The sequence below is a fragment of the Rhinolophus sinicus genome, linkage group LG04 (genome assembly GCF_036562045.2).
Source record: "Rhinolophus sinicus isolate RSC01 linkage group LG04, ASM3656204v1, whole genome shotgun sequence".
Taxonomy (NCBI): Eukaryota; Metazoa; Chordata; class Mammalia; order Chiroptera; family Rhinolophidae; genus Rhinolophus; species Rhinolophus sinicus.
Genome location: NC_133754.1, coordinates 186,558,860 through 186,580,970, shown reverse-complemented (window position 1 = coordinate 186,580,970; position 22,111 = coordinate 186,558,860). Strand labels below are relative to the sequence as shown.

The 22,111-nt window shown below is 55.5% G+C and overlaps 1 protein-coding gene across 1 annotated transcript in view; it reads left to right on the top strand.

The window, feature by feature from the left end:
* The window catches only part of VAV2 (vav guanine nucleotide exchange factor 2), a 151,546-nt gene that overhangs the window by 97,882 nt on the left and 31,553 nt on the right, over nucleotides 1–22,111 (top strand). The window contains exons 4-5 of the mRNA XM_074331550.1: nucleotides 854–923; nucleotides 20,282–20,380. Coding sequence (XP_074187651.1) covers nucleotides 854–923; nucleotides 20,282–20,380 — 169 coding nt within the window. The remainder of the gene's footprint in view (nucleotides 1–853; nucleotides 924–20,281; nucleotides 20,381–22,111) is intronic.

The following is a 22,111-nucleotide window of genomic DNA, read 5'->3' as shown; positions in this document are numbered from 1 at the left end:
GTCCATGGTGACTCAGGCCATCCAGCCATCCACCCTCCAAGGGATGGACATTTCAGGTGCCCTGCTGTGCTCCCTCTGGGTCTTGTCCCCACGTGGTTCCTGCTCCCAGAGCTCCCTTTCCAGGAGGGGAGGCAGGTCCTTGCAGGAAAGCAGCACGTGACAGAAGGTCCGAAAGCTTTTCAGGACATGCTCTGACCCCAAGCCAGGCCCCAGTGGCCTGGTGAGTGGGAGTGGTGGCCGAGTGCCGTCTTCCCCACAGGCACTGGCAGGTGGTGGGCCGCCTCCCCTGTGGAGCATGCTCTGCCATTATCCTCTGTTCCTTAGTGGGCCTACCCTTGGGGGTGGAGGACGGTGCCCCAGAAGCTCCACCCTTCCCTGCCAGACTCCGTCCTGGGTCCTCTCCCTCAGGCAGATGAGCCAGCAGCCTTCCCACGCAATGCTGCACCACAAGGCTGCCTGGGGGAGCCCCACACCCACATCTCTGTTTCTAGAATTCCCCTGGAGTGTGGAGGCAGGACTGGCACCTGGGATGAAAGCTTCCTGCCATCCCTGACCCAGTCCCCTCATTTGCCAACAGGGACTCTGGAGCCCAGAGAGAGGGAGTGAAGACCCAGTGTCCCCGTGCTGAGCTGGGCATGGCTCTCCTTACTCCCGTCTCCTCTGCCTGGCTGCCTCTGTGACAACATCAGTGTCATGCAGACCGTTTCCTTCCCTGGGAGAGCAGGCAGAAGCACTTTGTTCCCCCCAGCAGAGCCCAGCAGGGCTGTCATTCCAGGGGGCCCATGGTGGATGACAGGCTGGGGCCCCACTGAGACCTGCTCGCCTCACTCTGCTCTCCTTTCCTCTCCCGTAGGCCTTTTCCCTCCGAGGAGACTGCAGAGAATGACGACGACGTCTACCGCAGCCTGGAGGAGCTGGCTGAGTAAGGAACCAGGCGGGAGAGGGACGGGGAGGGGGGGGGGGGGGGCCGGAGGGAGAAAGCATGGCGGCCCCAGTGGTGGCCGTGCCGGCCTCACGATGGTCTGGGCTGCGGGTTCCCCCACACCAGAGTGGGAACGTGAGCTTCTGCAGGCTCTCACATGAGCCGCTGTACACGTCACACCTCCCTCCGCATTCGGGAAGGCTCCCCAGCATGTCTGGTGGTGACATGGGCGTGACCTTCCTCCCAAGGTCAGACGTGGAGGGGACTCTTTTTTGCGAAGCTGCAGGAGGAGCTGGGGTGGGGTGGGCAGGGCTGGGGAGGCGCTTGGATGCTGTGTTGAGGAGAGGAGAGCAGGTGTTTCCAGAGCAGGGGCCCCTGGAGCACAGGCCCCAGCAGACACAGCATGTGGGCTCAGGGTTGTCTGGTGGCCTGACGGTGGGCGTGGGCCTGGGCTGAGACAGGCCGCCTGAAGCCACAGGGGGCGGCTCCCTTCTCTGGGTGGCCCCGTCTTTCCATTGCTTTGTGTCTGCTTCACTCCACGCTCTGAGGAGTTCCTTGCGGTATCTACACACAGCCCAGGCCTGGCCACCCCTCCTGGCTCGTTCAACTCACAGTCCTGGGGCCCCACAGGGACCGATGAGAACCCGGATGGCGGCTCTTCCTGAAGAGATCGTCTGGCTCTGCGGGGCCAGCTGTGGCCAGGGATGGGGTCAGGAGCCTGTTGCTCAGCTTCCCTGAGAGGGGCAGTGGGTGGAGGAGGCCGGGTGCCCATGCTGCAGGAGGGGAGACTGAGGCCCCAGAAGTGACTGGCTTGCGCAGGCCCCAGGTGGTCCCTGGTGGCTCCTGACCTGGCTGGCCACTGCGTTGAGGCCAGGGGGAGAACCCTGTTCTCACTCCCGGCTGGCAGGGAGCCTCATTCCTGTTGGACAGCAGACTTTTCTTCATTCTGGATAAAGGGCTGCTCCTTCTGGGAAGATTCTTAGCGTCTCTCTTTCCCTGCCCCTGGTCGCACAGACTGGGGGTGAGAATCAGAGCTGGCGCTTACTGTCCACCTTCTGTGTGGAGGCACCGTGCTCTGGCTCACCCTCACATCCATGCTGCCTCTAGGATGTGGGGCCCAGGCACGTAGCTTTTGCAGGATGCAACAATTTGAGGCATCGAAAAACCAGCATTCAGCCCTATGCTGATCTCATGTGATTCTGTGAATGAAATACCAGGGGGAGTCGCTTCCACTGCCCATCCTCCCCAGATGGGGCCGCCCAGGGTCCTGTGGTGACCCCACGTGGGTTAAAGGGTTTGAGAGCACCCTGAAGGGGAGAAATGGGGCCTGGGGTCCACAGAGGTCACACCTAAGGCCTGGAGCAGCCCACCCGGATATTCTGACAGTCCCAGGAGTCAGAGAGGGTCTTAGAAACGGACACTCCAGATGAGGGGCCTTTTGAGGCGTGGGGCCTAATGAGGGGCTGCTCACCCTACCCTGTAGGGGTGAGAAAACCGAGTCTCAGAGAGGCACGGCAGGAGGGAGGTCCCCTGGGGATGAGGACCCCTAGCCCCCTGCCCTATCTGCAGCCCCTCGCGTGCTGAGCTCAGGGTTGAACCGCCTCCCGCCCCTTTTCCCGGTGTTTTCCACCCTTCTCATCTGCCAAGCCCAGGCCTGAGCATCTCCCCCTTTGGGAAACGCCTCATACTCCACCCACCCAGCCAGCATCACCTCTCCCATCCCCCTGCAGAGCCCCACATCAGTTTGGCTGTCCTTGGGGTGCACCATGATAAGGTGGTCCAATACCTGTCTCCTGCAGACCAGAAGGTGCCCGAGCTCAGACCCTGTATCTCTGCCTTGTACATCCCCCTCAGCCCTGGTAGCACAGGCCTGAGTGTAGGTAGCACGTGGCATTGATTGGCAACCCCAGGTAATGGTGACAATGATGATCGGTGGTGCCCACTGAGCCTTCAGGGGCCGGGCACTGCTGGGACTTCCTCTCCCTGTCCCCTACCCTTAGCCTCCCCCGCCCCCAAGTGCTTTGTGAGGTCTGTTGTGCAGGTGTCCCCATTTCACAGATAGGGAAACTGAGGTCTAGAGAGGGGAAGCCACTGGCCTGTGTCCCTCAGCTAGTTAGTGGCAGAGCTGCCATTTGACGCAAGTCTATGCCCTAACCTCCCCGCTATTCAAAGTCGGTGTCCCCCAAGTCTGGGCAGCTCCCTCTTCAGTGCTGGGGGTGAGGTCCATCATGAGCTGCCATTTTTCCCAAGTCACCAACCCGAGGCTGCGGGTCTGTGCCTCCAGAAACCTTCCCCAGTGGTCAGCACAGACCGAGGGCTCCTTGTGCCGCTGGGACCTGGCATAGAATACCTCATCAGTACCAGCCAGGGACCCTCCCCTCAGCCGCCACCGCCGGGCTGCCTGACTGTCCCCGATGGCTGGTGGTGCATGGCCCATTTTGAGGGTTCCTGTGGGGTGAATCAGGCAGCAGCGACCTGGGGCCCCCACTTGTCCTTTCTCTCCCCTGCTGGTTGTGACAGCTCTAGAAACAAAACACAGGATGTAATTCCTCTTGGACGGAGAAGCCAGTCTGGGGGACGTGTGGCTTTGTACAGTTCAATATTATTCAGTGACATTAAGAGCGAGCCTTTTAATCCAGTGAGTTCCTACGACTGCCGTTACTGCAAACGTCAGTCATAAATTCTAGGAACTGGATGAATTTGAGTCTTTCACTTGCGGTTTGCTCCCAGTGGCTCCAGTTTAATAAATTTTTCATGCTTTTTGTTCCCACTTCTCCTTTCACTGAAAAGCAAGATTTCCTAGCCTCCCATCCCTGTGGACCTGGGGCTGATATTATCCATTATGGCAGTTTACAAGACAAACAGAAATGTCATTTCTCACCTGGCCGTAGTGGGGGGAGGGAATGTGGCTGTGCGTCACCAGGGCTGGAGTTGGGGCCATGGCCTAGATCTGATTCAGGCGGCGGGGGCCAGGGAGTGACACTGCGAGCAGAGCTGCCAGTCTTCCCTTTGGGCTCGTGGCAGGCATCTCAAGTGACAAGCACCTTGAGGTTTTAAAGGGCCCACCCAGTCACCCAGATCTCAGTGCTCTGCAGCTGTTTGGGGAACGTCAGACACGGGCTCCATGTGCAGCAGTCTCTCCCAGGCGGGGAACCTGGTGTGGCTCCTGGGGCACCAGTGAGGGACCGCCATGTGCCAGTGGCCCAATGTCCACTTCCCCTCACTCACTCAGTCAGTCAGTCAGGCATGTACTTGTTTAGTCGCCAGCTGGTTACTAAGTACTGTCTGTGTGTTTCCAGGAGCTGGAAATGTAAAGGGGAGTGAGACCCACCCCCGCCTCTGGCCCCGGGCCCCAGGCTCTGGGCGGCGGGGGTGGGGTCGGACAGTGTGGGGCAAGCGCTGGAGGAGAGGTGTGGGTGCCCCCCCCCCACGATGGTCCTCCCAGAATACCCCTTAGAAAGGCCGTCCCGCCGGGAGCCGTCTAGGGCCTGCACAGCCTCCAGTGTCACCCCAGAGTCCAGTAGGTTATTGAGGGCCACACAGTCTCAGCCCCCAAGATACAGATCAAAGTGCACCTCCCACCCACTTAAAGCGGCGTGCCGGGCCGCGCAGGCATCCGTGTGTCCTGCTCCCGCCATGCCTTGCTCCCAAAGCCGCCAAGATTGTCTTCTCAAACAGGCCTGGGAGCCCCGGCTATGTCGTGTCCCACTCGTGTGGCCTCTGGCAAGTTTCCCACCTTTCTGTGCCTCGGTTTCCCTGTGTGTGACATGCAGCGTCTGTACCTGCTTCCGTAACTGTTGGGAAGGTCGCGGTGGCATTGCAGGTGGCACAGAGCCCCGTGAGCCCTCAGGCACTGGTGGCGGTTCCCGTCTGCCCATTTTACCAGGAATGTGGTCTCTCTCTCGAGTTTCCGTGTGACCTGGTCGCGCTGTCCAGGAGAAATCAACACGAGCCCCGTGTACTAATGCACATTTCCTAGTAGCCACACACAAAAGACAGAAACGGGTGGAGTTAATGTGTAGAATATACTTTTGGTTCACCCAGTATATCCAGAATATTATCGAGCTCGACACGTAATCAACATAGTAGATCATAAACGGAGTAGCTGACATTCTCTTGTGTAGGCTGTAAGCAGAGCTCAGGTGGACGCACCCCATTTGGGAGCTCACAGCCACGTGCGGCCAGAGGTCCCTGAGTGGGCAGTGGGGCTCTCAGATCCAGGACACGCTTCCAGGAGCAGGAACAGAGCCCCCACGTTTGAACAGATGAGACTGGACTAAGATGAAGGACCCTCAGCTCACTTTTGAGGTCATTGAATTACGTAGAATCAAATAACAGAGCAGCTGGTTGAAAAAATTAACACAAAATATTGCCACTTAAAAACGCTTTATCAAGCAAACTAGGCCCCAAATGAGAGGCCTGTTCTGAAATCGCTTTAACGATTAGTACCTTGCATTTGCATAATGGCTTTTTCCTCCCTGTGCTGCCTCCCCTTTGTTCTGCGGTGTTCCTGGGAGCCCGAAGGTGTGCTGCTCCTCCTGTCTCATACCTGCCTGAGTCCTGGGTGGGCCTGGGGTTAGGGGCCTGAACTGGGAGAGTCCCCTGCTCAGGGGTGGGAGGGAGATATGCACACAGAAGCATGACAGGCAGCAGACCGGGCGCCCAGAGTGGGGCTGGGAGCATGCCAGCTCAGAAATTGGGGAAGGCTTCTCAGAAGAGGTGACAGCTAGGTTTTGGAGCCCAAGTAGAAACTGCCGAAGAGCAGGGCCGGCACCCCAGCAGAAGGAACAGCCTTGCAAAGGTCCAGTGCCCCCAAGAGTAGGAGGTAGGGAGTGGGGTGAGGCAAGAGAGCGAGGACCACCTGCTCACGACCCAGAGCTGCCATCTCAGAGATGTGGAAGTGTCACATGGTTTGTGACACTCCATGGGGTTTGCAAGACATCAGAATTATCGAAGCTCCCTGGAGGCCCATCCCCCAACCCCAGGAAGGCACAGCCCACATGGAAGCACCTGCCATCCCCCAACTGGGGTACATTCAGTGACGGAGGGTGCCCAGGTACGGAGAGGCTGCTTTGAAGTCAGTCTTCGCTGGCTGGAGAGGGGACCGTCACATAGGCACATGCCTGCCCGTGTGAGGCCGAGTGACAGCAAAGGTGTGTCCACCTCGGTCTCGGTGGCTGAGGTCGGGCCACACGAGGCTCTCACAGCGGTATTCTGTCTTACTCTGGCATGTCAGAGCCTTCTCAGGGCCTCAGTTTCCCCACCTCTGGAATGCAAGCTCCAGGTAGCAGGGGCTTTCCTTCCAGCCTGAAGGATCCACGGTTTTATGGTCCAGGAGCTGCTTCCCGCTGGGTTCATGGTCCTTGGAGTTGAAGTGGTTCCCAGGCTTAAACAAATGTGAGGGTGACACAGCCGGGAGTGTGATTTATCCGTAGATGTACAGCCGCATGCTTTATTGCATACTAAAATGACTTCGCAGCTTTAAATGTGTCATGTTAGCATCGCTCGGAGAATTTTTTAAGGTGCATAAAATGTAGGAGTTTCTGAGTTGATGCTGTGGACGTCCTTGTCTGTGGGGAGTGGGGTGGGCACACAGGTGGTGGGGGGCTGCTTGCTGGGAGGGAGGAGGCTGTGCTTCTCTGCCCCGCCCAGGCAGGGGACACAGCGCAGTTGCTGTCTGATGATGACCCCCATCCACGTGAGAGCCTATCTGCCCCCTGGGGTCCTCGCCCGCCCGTCTCGCCCGCCCGTCTCACCCAGCTGCAAAGGAAGTTTGTTTAAAAGCTACCGTGAGTCCACTTATTTTCAGGCCGCCTGGCATGAAAGTTTAGTGTCGCAAGGAGACCTGTGTGCGTGGAGGATTGGGTCGGCAGGGCCTGGGTTTGGAATGTCTTGTGTTTGCCCCAAAGGATTGCTTTTTCAAAGGGCACAAATTTGAAAACAGACTATACAGAAACCGCCCCATTCAAAACAAACAACCAGCCCCCAGCCCTGGGAAGCTGCCTCTGTCACGCCTCGTGGAGAACACAGCCCACCGCAGTCTGTGGGGTGTGGAGAGTAACCGCCCAGAGTGGTGGTGTTGGCAGGCGCCTCCCTCCACTGGCACCAGTGGCCATTGTCCTCAGGCGTCCCCTTGCTCTGCAGTCTGGCCAGTCGAGGGTGCCTTTCAGAACTGGTGCCCTGGCTCTGGGCTGGTCAGGAGGTGGCACCTCTCCATGGTCTTTCCCGACTAAGCTTCCTTAGCTGTGGCTAGTCAAGTTGCTTCCCCTCTGACTGGTCAGATCGTTGTTTGTACAACGAAAACTTCGAGAGCAGTGACTGTGGTCCCAACCCAGGGTCTCCTTAGCAGCACGTGGTCCCTCAGGCCCTGTTGAGGTCTCTCCATCCTCACGTGAACTCTGAGCCCAGCTGCTGGCCATGGGGACTGGCCAAATGGAAGAAATAGCCAGCATGCAGGGAGCATGCACAGGTCTGTTCCCACTCTGAGCCTTCCCTTTGGATGGGGAGGAGACGGCTCTGAGAGGTGAAGACGCCTGCCCAAGGGCACACAGCAGCTAAGGGGCAAAACTGCAGTTTAAACTGGGTTTGTCTGACTTAAAAGGGCACCTGCCTACCAGCCCCCTGCCCCAGGCTGTCTGACAGTGCCCCGCCTCAGGCCTGGGACTTTGCAAGTCCTGCTCTTCGAACTTTGCCAACAGGATGTCCACCAGGGCCAGACCTTGACAGACCAGGAGGCTGGCAAGTCCAAGGACTTGTCGCTGGAAGTCCACATTGCAGACCATCCAACCCACAGCCTGCCTTCTCGGGTTCTGGGGACACCGAATGGTGTGGACCAAGGAAATGTCCGATTGGGTTTCCTAGTAACAAGTTAGCGGTGGTCTGGTGTCCTGCTTCCCAGCGTCTGACAGCCGGGGCCGGAACCCACACCCGTGCCGTCAGCAGCAATATTTTATGTCCACCATAAACACACAGGCGTGCCAGAGGCAGAAAGCCCAGAGTTGGTTCTCTCCTTTGATTTTCCGTAGGCGGCCCGGGGCAGTGGGGGCTCTCTGAACAGCTGACTTTTTGTAACAAAATCCGGTGGGCAAAGGAGTCTGCTGGGGCTGGGGGCCTCGGCGTCCCGGGTAGAAGGTGAGGAGGGTGGGCTTCTGCCTTTCCATAGGCAGCAGGCTGTGCTCGGGCCCCTCCTGGAGGATCTCAGGCCATTGTGAGGACTAAAATAATTGCCAGGATTTAGCATCTGTCAGCGCAGCTGCCTGTCAGAAAGCAACAAGAGCAAAAGGATGAGATAGGAAGGAGGCAGGAGGGCAGGTCACTGTCCCAGAGTGTGGGGTCCGGGGGGGAGGAGGGCTGGGGACCAAGGTGTCCACCCGGTGTTGTCGCGAAGGGAACTGAGCCGAGGTCTCGCCGTGGCGTGGGCCTGGCCCTGGAGGTTTGTCTGCGTCGGGACGTCTACGTCCCTGCCTTGGTCCAGGGTTCCTCCATTCACGTGGGCGACTGGACAGAGTAGGGCAACGTCTGGAACCTGTGAGAGCAAATCAGCGTCTGGGGTGGGCCAGTCACTCCTTGTTGAGCACCTGCTCTGGTCTGGGCCTGTGCTGGCCACTTCCATTGTGGCTGGTCCTCCCCATGACCTTACCAGGGGGTGGGTGGTCCTCTCACCTTGCAGAACCTGAGCTCAGGTTATCCTGCCCAGAGTCACAGAGCCAGAAACCCACCCGGCTGACAATCCGACTCGCACGCGTCTGACCGCTTCCCCTCTAGGGGTCGCTAGCGAGAGAGCCCAGTTCCTACAGACAAGAGACCCATGTGGCCCAGCGCTGAGCAAGCACTGGTATGTGCCCAGATCCAGTGTGACGGGATGTTGAGTTTTCCCATGAAATGTGACCTCTGGCAACTTGGAACCTCCACGAGAAAGTGTCTGCTGGCCCGAGACACTGGTTTGAAAAGAATCGGGGTCCAACCAAACAGCCTACGGCGAAAGCTAAACAGAGCACGATGGAACCGCACTGTGGGGACTCCAGAGGCACTTTTGGATTTGGCGGGGCCTTGGGGTCTTTTGCAAGGACCGTGGGATATTGGGCTGGGGTTGGGTCAAGTGCACTGGGCCCAGGTGGGCCACGCAGCAGCCTCTCCTCTCCTCTACTGGACCACGTGTGGGGGCCGTGCGGGGCAGAGCTGCACACTCACCAAGCTCGTACTGCAGGACAAAACGGGCCAGGAGCCTCACACAGTTGGCTTCACCTCCCGGTCACTGCACTGCGCTCCAGGACACTTCAGACAACCGGGGGACCTCGTTGTGCACCCCTCCCCCAACCCCACACCTGCTGTTTCCTCTTCCTCTGGCCCTACAGCCACGGCTGTCAGATGCACTGGGCCCAGCTGGTCAGGACATAAGCTAATCTGCTTTAACAGATGCCTAAGACTTGTAATCCATCCCTTACCCCACTCAGACACCCGCTTTAGGAGATGACGCCTTTGCTAAACAGCAAGGTAACAGTAGAATGTCCGTGCCATGGAGGCCAAGGGGACAGAACTGTTGGGGGCCAGAGCTGGGCATCCCATGAGAATGACGCTTTTACATTCTACAAGTTTCTGCATCTCAGACGTGACTGCTGCCCTCTCTAGTCTCCCCACCTGGAGCGTGAGGCCCACAGCACAGAGTTGAGGCCATTGTCACCCGTGTCCCTGGACCCAATGAGTTACCAGCACAGAGTCAGTCTTAGTGTAAGTGTTGATTTAACCAATTGGGAGCTGATAGTCTTTTTATCTTAATTGGTGAGTTTAACAAGCACGTTGGGTTTTGCTTTCATAATTTTGTTTTAATTTAACAAGGACACTTCTTTGCTGTTTGTTTTATTCCCCCTTCTCCTATCATGTGGAACATGCATGAAGTGCCTGTAATTCATAATTTCAGAGAAGATGCATGAACCTATATTTCTTAGTGCTCACTGGCCTGGATTGAATAATGGCTGCAAGAGAATTTTCACAACTGAAAAGCGCTGTACGTGTAGGAGACGGGCCGTGAGTGCTCTGAGGCTCTGTGACGAGGACCCTGGGAGGAGAGGAGTCTCAGGCCGTGACAGGCAGAAAACTGTCCTTTCACTTCCCCAGTCTTCAACAGGCTTTGGATAGCGGACATTTTGCAGAATCGAGAGAAGGGATGATGTCTGCATTTTTGAGATTTTTCTGTCCCAAGTTAAGATGCCAGAACTCGGCTCTCCCTTTCGTGATTCTGGCTGCCTATGTTTAACCTCAGTGCCCTGAGTTAGAAGAGGTGAGTGGGAAGTGGTGCATGAAAAGTGATCCCGTATGATCAGGGTTCCTTGTCTTTAGAAAGAAAAGCAAGCTGAGTCCTTGGTAGTGCACATGTGTTGGGGTACACACCCTGGGCGTATTCCCAGTGTCTCAGTCTTGTGGTCTCGTCCCTCCTGTGAATACAGAGAGCGGGAAGGAACTGTGTCGTCTCACGCTTACCTGCAGGAACACACAGTGAAGTGCTCACTGTGGACGGGAAGGGGTGTCTGTAGCCCTTTGCCTGAGGGCCCTCCCCATCCATACAGACGGCTGCACTCGCTGGCTTGACAACGTGTCGGGGGAAAGAACTTGAGGCCGGTAGGGAAACCTGAAAGTTAGGAGGGGAAATGCCAGGAGAGAGGAGCCCACAGAGAGCAGGAGTCCCACAATCTAATCCACCGAAATCCGTGACTGACCATTAGCCTCAGACACACAGGAAGCACCCTAAGGCTCCCAGCAAAAAACTCAGCGCCTGGAAACTGAATTCAGCAGCCATCCCAGCTGCTGCCCAGTGTATGAGTCCAGCTAAGGTAACAGTGTGTTAGAGCAAATACTACTCTTCAGAAGAAATAGTGGGATCCAGTCTCTATAATGTGTCGTTCCTAATGTTTAGTGTCCGATACAATACATCATTAGACTTGCAAAGAAACAGGAAAAAGTCAGTCAGAAAAAAAGACACACCACCCATGGAGTCAGTAGGAACCAACCTAGAGATGACAGAGCTGTTACAATTAGCAGCTTTTAGAAATATGGTCGGGGACTTAGAGGAAAATATGCGCCAAATGAATGAACAGATGCAGAGACTCAGCAGAGAAATAGGAACTATTAAAAAGGGCCAAATGGAATTTCTAAAACTGAAAAGCACCATAGCTGAAGTGAACAATCATTGGCTCAGCCTGATAGAAGACTGCAGGTGGCAGGCAGAAGAGTCACTGAGCTTGAAGATACGTCAGTGGAAGTTACATACTCTAAGTAAAATCGAGAGAAAAGAAGATTGAAAAATAGGAACCGGCCTCACACATGTGGGACAGTATCGAGTGGTCTAACACAGCTATAATTGGAATCCCAGAGGGAGAAGAGAGAATGAGGCAGGAAAAAAAATTCCAAAAATAGTGGTCTTAAACTTTCTAAATTCCAAAGCCTCTATGCTAAAACTACAAAATATTGCTGAGAGAAATGGAAAAAGACCTAAACCAATGAAAGTATATACTGTGTTTATGGTCAATGCACTGGGCCCAGGTGGGCCACGCAGCAGCCTCTCCTCTCCTCTACTGGACCACGTGTGGGGGCCGTGCGGGGCAGAGCTGCACACTCACCAAGCTCGTACTGCAGGACAAAACGGGCCAGGAGCCTCACACAGTTGGCTTCACCTCCCGGTCACTGCACTGCGCTCCAGGACACTTCAGACAACCGGGGGACCTCGTTGTGCACCCCTCCCCCAACCCCACACCTGCTGTTTCCTCTTCCTCTGGCCCTACAGCCACGGCTGTCAGATGCACTGGGCCCAGCTGGTCAGGACATAAGCTAATCTGCTTTAACAGATGCCTAAGACTTGTAATCCATCCCTTACCCCACTCAGACACCCGCTTTAGGAGATGACGCCTTTGCTAAACAGCAAGGTAACAGTAGAATGTCCGTGCCATGGAGGCCAAGGGGACAGAACTGTTGGGGGCCAGAGCTGGGCATCCCATGAGAATGACGCTTTTACATTCTACAAGTTTCTGCATCTCAGACGTGACTGCTGCCCTCTCTAGTCTCCCCCACCTGGAGCGTGAGGCCCACAGCACAGAGTTGAGGCCATTGTCACCCGTGTCCCTGGACCCAATGAGTTACCAGCACAGAGTCAGTCTTAGTGTAAGTGTTGATTTAACCAATTGGGAGCTGATAGTCTTTTTATCTTAATTGGTGAGTTTAACAAGCACGTTGGGTTTTGCTTTCATAATTTTGTTTTAATTTAACAAGGACACTTCTTTGCTGTTTGTTTTATTCCCCCTTCTCCTATCATGTGGAACATGCATGAAGTGCCTGTAATTCATAATTTCAGAGAAGATGCATGAACCTATATTTCTTAGTGCTCACTGGCCTGGATTGAATAATGGCTGCAAGAGAATTTTCACAACTGAAAAGCGCTGTACGTGTAGGAGACGGGCCGTGAGTGCTCTGAGGCTCTGTGACGAGGACCCTGGGAGGAGAGGAGTCTCAGGCCGTGACAGGCAGAAAACTGTCCTTTCACTTCCCCAGTCTTCAACAGGCTTTGGATAGCGGACATTTTGCAGAATCGAGAGAAGGGATGATGTCTGCATTTTTGAGATTTTTCTGTCCCAAGTTAAGATGCCAGAACTCGGCTCTCCCTTTCGTGATTCTGGCTGCCTATGTTTAACCTCAGTGCCCTGAGTTAGAAGAGGTGAGTGGGAAGTGGTGCATGAAAAGTGATCCCGTATGATCAGGGTTCCTTGTCTTTAGAAAGAAAAGCAAGCTGAGTCCTTGGTAGTGCACATGTGTTGGGGTACGCACCCTGGGCGTATTCCCAGTGTCTCAGTCTTGTGGTCTCGTCCCTCCTGTGAATACAGAGAGCGGGAAGGAACTGTGTCGTCTCACGCTTACCTGCAGGAACACACAGTGAAGTGCTCACTGTGGACGGGAAGGGGTGTCTGTAGCCCTTTGCCTGAGGGCCTTCCCCATCCATACAGACGGCTGCACTCGCTGGCTTGACAACGTGTCGGGGGAAAGAACTTGAGGCCGGTAGGGAAACCTGAAAGTTAGGAGGGGAAATGCCAGGAGAGAGGAGTCCACAGAGAGCAGGAGTCCCACAATCTAATCCACCGAAATCCGTGACTGACCATTAGCCTCAGACACACAGGAAGCACCCTAAGGCTCCCAGCAAAAAACTCAGCGCCTGGAAACTGAATTCAGCAGCCATCCCAGCTGCTGCCCAGTGTATGAGTCCAGCTAAGGTAACAGTGTGTTAGAGCAAATACTACTCTTCAGAAGAAATAGTGGGATCCAGTCTCTATAATGTGTCATTCCTAATGTTTAGTGTCCGATACAATACATCATTAGACTTGCAAAGAAACAGGAAAAAGTCAGTCAGAAAAAAAGACACACCACCCATGGAGTCAGTAGGAACCAACCTAGAGATGACAGAGCTGTTACAATTAGCAGCTTTTAGAAATATGGTCGGGGACTTAGAGGAAAATATGCACCAAATGAATGAACAGATGCAGAGAAATAGGAACTATTAAAAAGGGCCAAATGGAATTTCTAAAACTGAAAAGCACCATAGCTGAAGTGAACAATCATTGGCTCAGCCTGATAGAAGATTGCAGGTGGCAGGCAGAAGAGTCACTGAGCTTGAAGATACGTCAGTGGAAGTTACATACTCTAAGTAAAATCGAGAGAAAAGAAGATTGAAAAATAGGAACCGGCCTCACACATGTGGGACAGTATCGAGTGGTCTAACACAGCTATAATTGGAATCCCAGAGGGAGAAGAGAGAATGAGGCAGGAAAAAAAATTCCAAAAATAGTGGTCTTAAACTTTCTAAATTCCAAAGCCTCTATGCTAAAACTACAAAATATTGCTGAGAGAAATGGAAAAAGACCTAAACCAATGAAAGTATATACTGTGTTTATGGATTGGAAGGTGATTATGGTTAAGATGTTGGTTTTCTACAAATTAAACAGTAGATTTAATACAGTTTTTATTATGATTCCAGCAGACTTTTTTTTTAAATTGATAAGATGATTGTAATGCTTATATGTAAACACAAAGGACCTTAGACTAACCTAAACATCTTACAAAATAACAAAGCTAGAGAATTTGAATAAACTGATTTTAAGACTTTGTGTAAAACGAATCAAGACAGAGTGGTGTTGGCATAAGGATGGCACGGATTAGAGAATTCCACAATAGACCCACACTGATGTGGTCATTTGCTTTTTGTCAAAGGCATCTGAGCTGCCCAGTGGGAAAAAGTTTTCCACAAATTGTCCTGAAACTTGGATATCCCTGCAGGGAAAAATGGACCCCAATCTCTATCTCACACCGTGCACACACAAAAAAATTGAGATGGATCAGAGACCTAAACATAAACACTTAAACAATATCGGTCTTAGAAGAAAATATAGGAAAAAGATTGCTTGCAGCCTGGATGAAAGCAAAGATTTCTTACACAGGACAAAGTCAGGACATCATACAAGAAACGTTTGACCAATGAGGCTTCATTAAAAGGAAAAAATTCTTACCAAAAGACACTATTAAGAAAATAAGTAACCAAAGCCAGAGGCTGGAAAAAAGTTTACAAAACATCTGACAAATAGCTTTCATTCAAATATATAAAGAACTCCTAGAATTCAGTAAGGAGAAGACAGGCAGCGACTTTTCAGCAATGAGCAAGGCCTTGAGTAGGCCTTTTGCACAGGAAGATGCACTAATACCTGTAAGTTCATGGGAATTCCTGCATGTCATCAGTCATCACGGAAATGCAGATGACACCACACTGACGCTTCACTAGACACCCAGTCCAGTGGCGGCAGTTGAAAAGACTGGCAACAATCAGAGCTGAAGAGAACTGGGAATAGTGGGGACTCAGGTACAAGGCTGGTGGGGACACAAATGCTGCTGCTACTTGGAAAAACACTGGCAGCCGCCGATGGAGTGAAACATACCCCCACCCCCACCGCCTTTGACCCAGCAGTTCCACTCCTCGCAGCATTTCACTTCCAAAGGAAATGAGAGCAGACGTGTATGTATACACGCACTCACACGCACTCACAGCAGCTCTTATTTATGGTAACCCAAACCTGGAAGCAACCTGTGTTCATCAAGCGAAGCCTGGAGGACACGCGTGGGTGTGTCTCAAAGACGTGATGTAATGTTGGGGAAAGAAGCCAGACACAAAAGTGCCCATGACACACAATGCCATTGATACGGCGATCTGATCCCACGAAACTGACCTATGGTGAACAGTCAGGAGGGCAGTTACTGGGGGAGGGGGCGGGACTAGTCAGGACGTTTAGTGACATGAGAATGTTCTGTAACGTGGTGGTGGTGAGTTACACATGGGTATCCATTTGTCAGAATGGTACAGCTAAGCTGCTGCTTGATCTGTATATAAATCTTAGCAAAAACATGGTGAGAAACCTCTGGCAGCCACTCTGACCGTGCTTGAGACACATCTGAGGTGCCCTACAGATGCTGGTGTTTGCCCAGATAGGGCTGCCTCACAGGTGGCCGTAGGAAGAAGGAGGCGGAGAAGGGACTCGAGCCCTCGGACACCTTGTCTGGGATCCAGCATTCTACTGGGGCCTCAGCGTCTTTCAGGTCCCACCTGTCCGGGAAGCTTCTGGACCCCTTCTGGCCTTCACTGCCCACTGCCTCCTTAAAAATACCGCAGCTCCCCTTTGGGCTTGTACCGGGGCTGGTCCCTGCCTCCCCCACGATCAGCAGACGCTTCTAGTATTTCTCTGAACCCCTCCGTGCCAACTTCAGGGCTCGGCCTGTCATCAAGTACTGAGCAAGTGAGCATGGTGGCCAGTGCCCTTGAGGGGGGACAGCGGAACAGGAGCACGTTCCCCAGAAGACCCCTAAGATCTGGGCATACGCCTGGCATCGCGCACCAGGGTCTTCCCATCAGTGCGACAGGGGCCGTGGGCTCGTGGGGAAGGCACTGCTTCTGGTGGGCTGGAGGCGGGGGCTGCACGGACGTCTTCGCTGAAAAGGAGTCTGAGGTGGGTGAGACAGAGTCCTGGGGTCACTTAGAAGGCCCTCCACCCCGCAAAATGGAGCTCGTGCTGGCGGTTTGGGGTCCCTGTACCAGATGACTTTGAAGCCCCTTTCTGAGCCAATTTTTCATCATTTTTATTCGTTTCATCAGCTCTTAGAATGTTTAAGTGTCAGGGCCTCCCAACGCCCCGCTTCCTTCCCCCGGCCCTCCGGAGCAGAGCTGCTGTCTGTCTCCAGTCGGTATGAATGGCCACGTCTGCCTCGGAGTTGTCTAATTTAGCTGCTGAGAGCTTCCCTGTCTCTCCTCTGTTCCACTCCAGCACCGTTCTCAGCAGTGGCTTTGTCACCAGCCTTGCTCTGCTGTACGACAAAACTCTGGGTGGCTGGCACTTGCTGAAAAGAACGCCTGCAGGGACTTCCCTGGACCCCCAGTAACCTGGCGGGCAGAGTGGTGGGAGCTGTTTCCTTTGGGACAGTGTCTGGAGAGGCAGGGAGGAACGAGTGACCATTCCCAAGGCCCACCAAGGGGGACTGACCTCCGAGATGGGAAGAGAATCCATGAGTCACAAACACCCTCCCTGCCTGCACGTTGGCTCCGAGTGGCGCCTCTCGTCTGGGTGCCGCTGTGCCCCCCAGTGTGAGTTCCAGGACTGCCCATGTCCAGGCAGATGTCTTCCAGTGGAGGGCGGCTGGAGAGGAGAGAGGATGGGCCAGGGCCATGCTGTCCCCTCAGCCGCAGTGTGTTTTCATCCATGCAGTGGCCACAGAGCTGTCCATCTCCAAGGGTGTGTGAGGTGAAAACACAGAAATGTTTTTCAACTGCCCGACACGCGTGTTGGCTGAAGCAGGGCTCCCCAGCCATGGGTGGCCCCTTGGTGTAATAGAGTGGGTCCGATGGTTGGTTGAACACAGCATACTTAGTGCTGCCAGCTTCCATCCTCGCTCCTGGAGTGCTGAGAAACAAAGCACCCGAAGCGGCAGCTGCCTCTCCTTCCCTTGCTCTTGGTGGTCTGGGGGGTTTTGTCAGGACAGGAGCTGGCCCCTCCCCCCAGGCACCCCTCCCCCTCCGGAGGTCGAGATGCACCTGCCCACACACACTGTGGCTGGGTCCCACAGGGGCGGTGCCCAGGGCTTTGGCGAGACTCCCTCTGGCTGCAGAGAAAGGCCTTCCTTGAATACAGACACACCCTCCCTCCAGTAGATTTGGTGTGATTCCCGCCCCCACCTCACCCCCACCCCACCCCTCCCCAGACTATAAAATGACAGCTGACATTCAAAAGCTCGGATTGGGAGGGGGCCAGGAAGCCATTCATAGGAGCTGCTGGGTATCATTTCTGCCTTCACCCACCTCCGCTCCCATCCTCCCTCTTCCCCTCCCCTATCCCCCCTCCCTCCTCACCCCTTCCTCCCCTCCCCACCCCCCTGAGCTGTGGCTGCCTATGGGGTGGAGAGGGGAAGTCCTCCCCCACATTTCAATGCCTTCTAAGAATTGAACTCTGGGGGACCCTGCTTTGAACCCAGGCTATGAGGTGCGTCCTCGCACAGAGAGCCAAGGGCACGTGGGGCTGGCGTGGGCCTCCAGGGCTAGCTGGCCTCTGAGCACAGCCTGCCCCCGGGGGGGATGCCACAGCAGACGGAAGAGCTGGCTGGCCCTGGGCCTAGGGCGGCTCCTGGCCCTGAACCCCAGGCCAGAGTGACCCCCCCAGGGGGGCTTGTCGTAGCCCATGGGAACTTGTGGATGGTGGGTGGTTGGATCGACTCGTTTGCCAATTTGGTGGAATATTTGCTGAGCACCTACTGTGTATCAGGTGTGGCGATCAGAAGGGATTAAGCAGTTGGGTTTCTCCGGGGAAGAGACAGGCCCATCTCAGTCACTTTACTAAAACAATTTGAGATGCAGAGGGTGGGATGTACTTTGTACAAGAGTGCCAAGGAGAGCCCCAGATTGCAGACAGGGCAGGGAATCCCAGCAGGCCTCTTGGAGGAGGTGTCCCGCCACCTAAGTCTTGCAAGGCGAGGGCAATAACATGGAGATGAGTCAAGGTGTGACCGTGAGCTGAAACTACGGCTTGCTGAGTTACGAGTTAAGCAGTAATTTCACAAACTCTGTGTCGCTGTCCACTCCTCTTCCTTACCACCTGGTAGGGAAGACGTCCCCGTGTGAGCTCTGCACCTTGACCTTCACACTGGGGAGACCCTGGGCAGAGCAAGAGTGCTTGGGCTCCAGGTCACAGACGTGGGCCCTGGGAAAGGGTATTTGGCCTGGAGGCAGGGTGAAGGCCCCAGAACTGGGTACTCTGTTGACTAGCTATGCAAAGATTCTAGGTGAGGCCAAGTGTCACCCCGGGCCTCCTGCGTGTCTCCCCAGCACTTACTTAAGGGCTGGAAAAGTGGGAGCTTTATTATGGAGGTCCTTCTAGAAGTACGGCAGTGCTCTCCCCAGGCTGCCTGATCTAAACTCGCAGACACCTGGGCAGCAGTTACCCACCCGCATTTTATAGACCAGGAGACTGAGGCTGGGAGGGAGGCGCTCGTGGTGGCCCTGCCCACCTCTCCTCTCGGCGGGGTCCCCTCGGGATATGGCAGGGAACTGAGACTGGGGCCCCCTTAGTCCCCGAGCCCTTTGGAAGCTGGGTGTCCTCTGGGTAAAGCGAGAGCATGTGTCTGGAGTGGTCTGTGTTATCTGAAGGATTCCCCTGTCCCCAGGCCATACAAGCTCCTGAGAGACCCTCATCTGTGCCCGGCCTGCAGAGGTCCTAGAGTGGGCACTCCCCAGAGACCGCTGCTGTCCCTGGTCCTGAAGTGCACATGATGGGACCTGGGCCTGTTGACGGGACCTTTGGGGGCTGGGGGCAGATGACTGCCTGTGTCCTGGGGACAAGCTGGTGCCCACCTGCCCGCTCTGCTCAGTGCCCTAATGCTTGGCACGGTGCTCACAAGCTCATTCCAGGCAGCATAGGCCTCCTGCCACGTCCTCTGAGATAAAACAGCTGCTTTTATTTCATCTCCTGTCATGTCTGGAGCTATTGGAGCAGTCTTAGTGGAAGGTAATGGGGATGTGACTCCTGCAAAGGAAGATAAAGCCAGAAGACAGCAGGTGCCACTCTCAGAGCCCAGATGTGGGGAAGGCTGGCGACGTGCTCGGTCCCGGTGCATCCCTCTGGGGACACTGGCAGGCACGGGGCTGTGATGTGACCCCTGGCTGTTGTGTAAATGCACACAAGCACCCCTGACTTCCCCACGCACAGCTTGAATCACAAGCCGACGCTGCTAATTGGTTCTTTCTATCGTTTGTTTCCTCATGCTTTCAGATTAGATACATGCAGGTGAGTGGCTGTGGGGAAGCCGGGGTAAGTGCACCAGCTCCGTCTCCCTCCACCTCTCTGGGAGATCTCACACCTCTTTGAAAAAACTCAGACCACTGTCCCCAGGGAGACACTGTCGGATACCAGTTTTACACAGTTTTTGGGGTATGGTGGACCTCCAGCACCCCAAGAAGCCCCAAGAGTAACAGCACAATTCCCAGGCGGAGCAGGGCTATGGGCCTGGAGAAGAGCCTTGGGGCGCTGCTGCTGACCCGGTCCCTGGGGCATGTGCCACGTGTTGCTTTGGAGAGCTGTGCCCCCACAGATGCAAGCAGGGCCATGGGTCATTTCCTAGAGGAGGAGGAGGATGGCGTTAGGGCAGCTGTGAGTCCAAATGTCACGTCACATGTCCCAGCTCCGTTTCCCCAGACCCTTACTTGCAGGCAGCTATGGCTCAGCCTGAAAGGACCTCAGGAGAGTGATTCTCCGAACACTCAATGCCTCCCCGCCCCAATAGTCTCTTGGTCAGTTCCAGCCCTGGCCATGTTCCCCCGGAGGTGAGAGGTGGGCCCTGCCACAGAGGCCTGTCCCCCAGGACCCCTGCCAGTGGGCTGTTGTCTCAGGACCGTGGTTGGAGGCTGGTGGACACTCAGAAAGCCCAGCCCTGCGAGGAACTGCTGTCTCTCTGAGGCACTAATGGGGCAGATGCTCAGTTGGTCCTCAGGGAGCTGCTCAGAGACTCTCCTGTGTATACAGTCGGTGTTGTGAGCGTGTCACCCCTGCTGATACGCTGGACGGGGTGGCGTTGAGGACCTCACTCTGGTCCAGAAGCCTCCATTGTCATCAGCTTTCACTTCATGCCACATCCCCTCCCTATGGCTCAGCTGCGAAAGAGAGGGGAAGGACTTGGGACCCTTCTGTCTCCCATCTGGCCCCACCATTCCACACTCGGCGACCCCACGGCCAAGCCCAGGCGGTGGGCAGGCATCAGGCCTGGCAGGGTCCTGGCTTATGTCGTGTGTCTGTCCTCTAGAAAATGGGCATGACTGAGGATGACAAGAGGAACTGCTGCTTGCTGGAGATTCAGGAGACGGAGGCCAAGTACTACCGGACTCTGGAGGACATCGAGAAGGTGGGCGGGGCTTTGGCCCTTTCCTGATGGCCCCTGGGTCCACTGTAGGGCTCCCAGTCCCCTGGGAGATGCCGTCGCCAGGAGAGGTCTTAGGGCAGTGGTGACAGATGGCAGTACTTGGTCCTCCCGGCTTTGCCTTCCACCAGAAACGGAGGTTGCCCTCACCTTTCCCCTGCTGCCCTCCTGCCCTCTGTCCCCCACTCGAGCCATGGGCTCCGGCCAGGTCGGTGTCCCCGTGGGCCACCCTGCTGCCCCTTACCTCAGGTCCTGGACCATCCTGAGCTTGTCTCTGTGGCTTCTTCCAGCCTAAACTGGGCGTCTTAAAGGCTTCTGCTCTGACTGCACTGAGCTAATCTTTTTACATATGCCCGGTCACCCAGAGCTAAATTCCTTATGTATGTGCCCTCGCCCAGGCCGGGAGCTGGGCTAAGCGCCTTATGTAGACTTTCTCACCGAGGGCACTTTCTGCGCCCAGCCCCCTCTCTGTAAATTGGAATAACGGTATTCCCATCGCACAGGGGGCGGTGTGTGTCCTGCACCTGGGACTTAGGCTCAGCGGTGTGAGCCTTCGGAGCCCCGTGGCAGACCCTGTGCTCCCCCAAATGGCTGGCCAGTCCTCTGCCCACCAGCCTGCCGAGCTCCTGCAGGGCCACGGATGGGCCGTCTCCTGCCCTCACCTGGCCCTGGCCTTCTGTGTGCACTGGCTTGGTGGCATTTCCCTGTCACTGAAACATCCTCAGCCCCAACTGCCAAAGCTTACTGGCATGAGAAAACCAACACTGCTTAAGATAGAACCTTTCTGGCTATCCTTTGGTTTGGTGTAGGGCCAAAATCACTGATGGGGACACGGAAGTGGAGCCCTCACTGTTTAGGGAACTGTGTGGCCTCCAGCCATCCAGGACCGGCTCAGGCCTCATGGACGTTCCCCCTCCTCCTGCCCCACCCAGCCCTTGTGTGCCCAGCCTTCAGCCCCACTGACCTCGGCCTTTCTGCAGACACACCAGGCACCATCCTCGCTGTACGCCCTGGCCCTCGCCACTCTGCCCCCCACCCCCGCCCCAGTCCCCAGGTCAGCTCCTCCCAGGGCCCCGCAGGCCTTGTCACTTCCTCCATGCAGCCTGAGTCCCATTGCCGAAACCGGCACGCTGCTGTGTTCCATCTCCACCCCTGGAACATGGCCTTCGAGGGCAGGCGCTGCCCAACCACCGCGTGGCACAGTGCATGTGGGGGCTGCACAGGCAGCGTCCTGTGTGCCGAGTGCCTTCTGGGATAATCGCGGTTCTAGTCCCCTAACCATCCGAGGTAGGTGTTGCTGCCCCACGTCACAGACGAGGAAACCGAATCCTAGACAGGCCAGTGCCAGCCTGTCCTCGGCATGGGGAAAACCACTTGCCACATCCAGTGTCCTCCGGCCTTTGTTCATTTGGACAATTCTCACCTGCTACACACAGTGGCCGGGGAGAGGTCCCGGGGGCCAGGACCCCTTGGGGGAGAAGGAGCAGGGAGAGGAGAGGGTGGCAGGTCCTTCTCTGAAAGGGTCTGTGGGGCAGGAGATGACAGATTCACATATGTGCTTCTCCTCCAAGGCCAGACCTAGAGGACTCAGGCAGAACCACTACCTGTCACTGTGGGGCTTCTGGGGTTTGGGGTGCGGGGGCGAGGGCATCTCTTGAAGGCAGGCTTAGGGGTGGACCCAGAACCCCAGGCTCAGGAATTTGAGTGCTGGTGGGA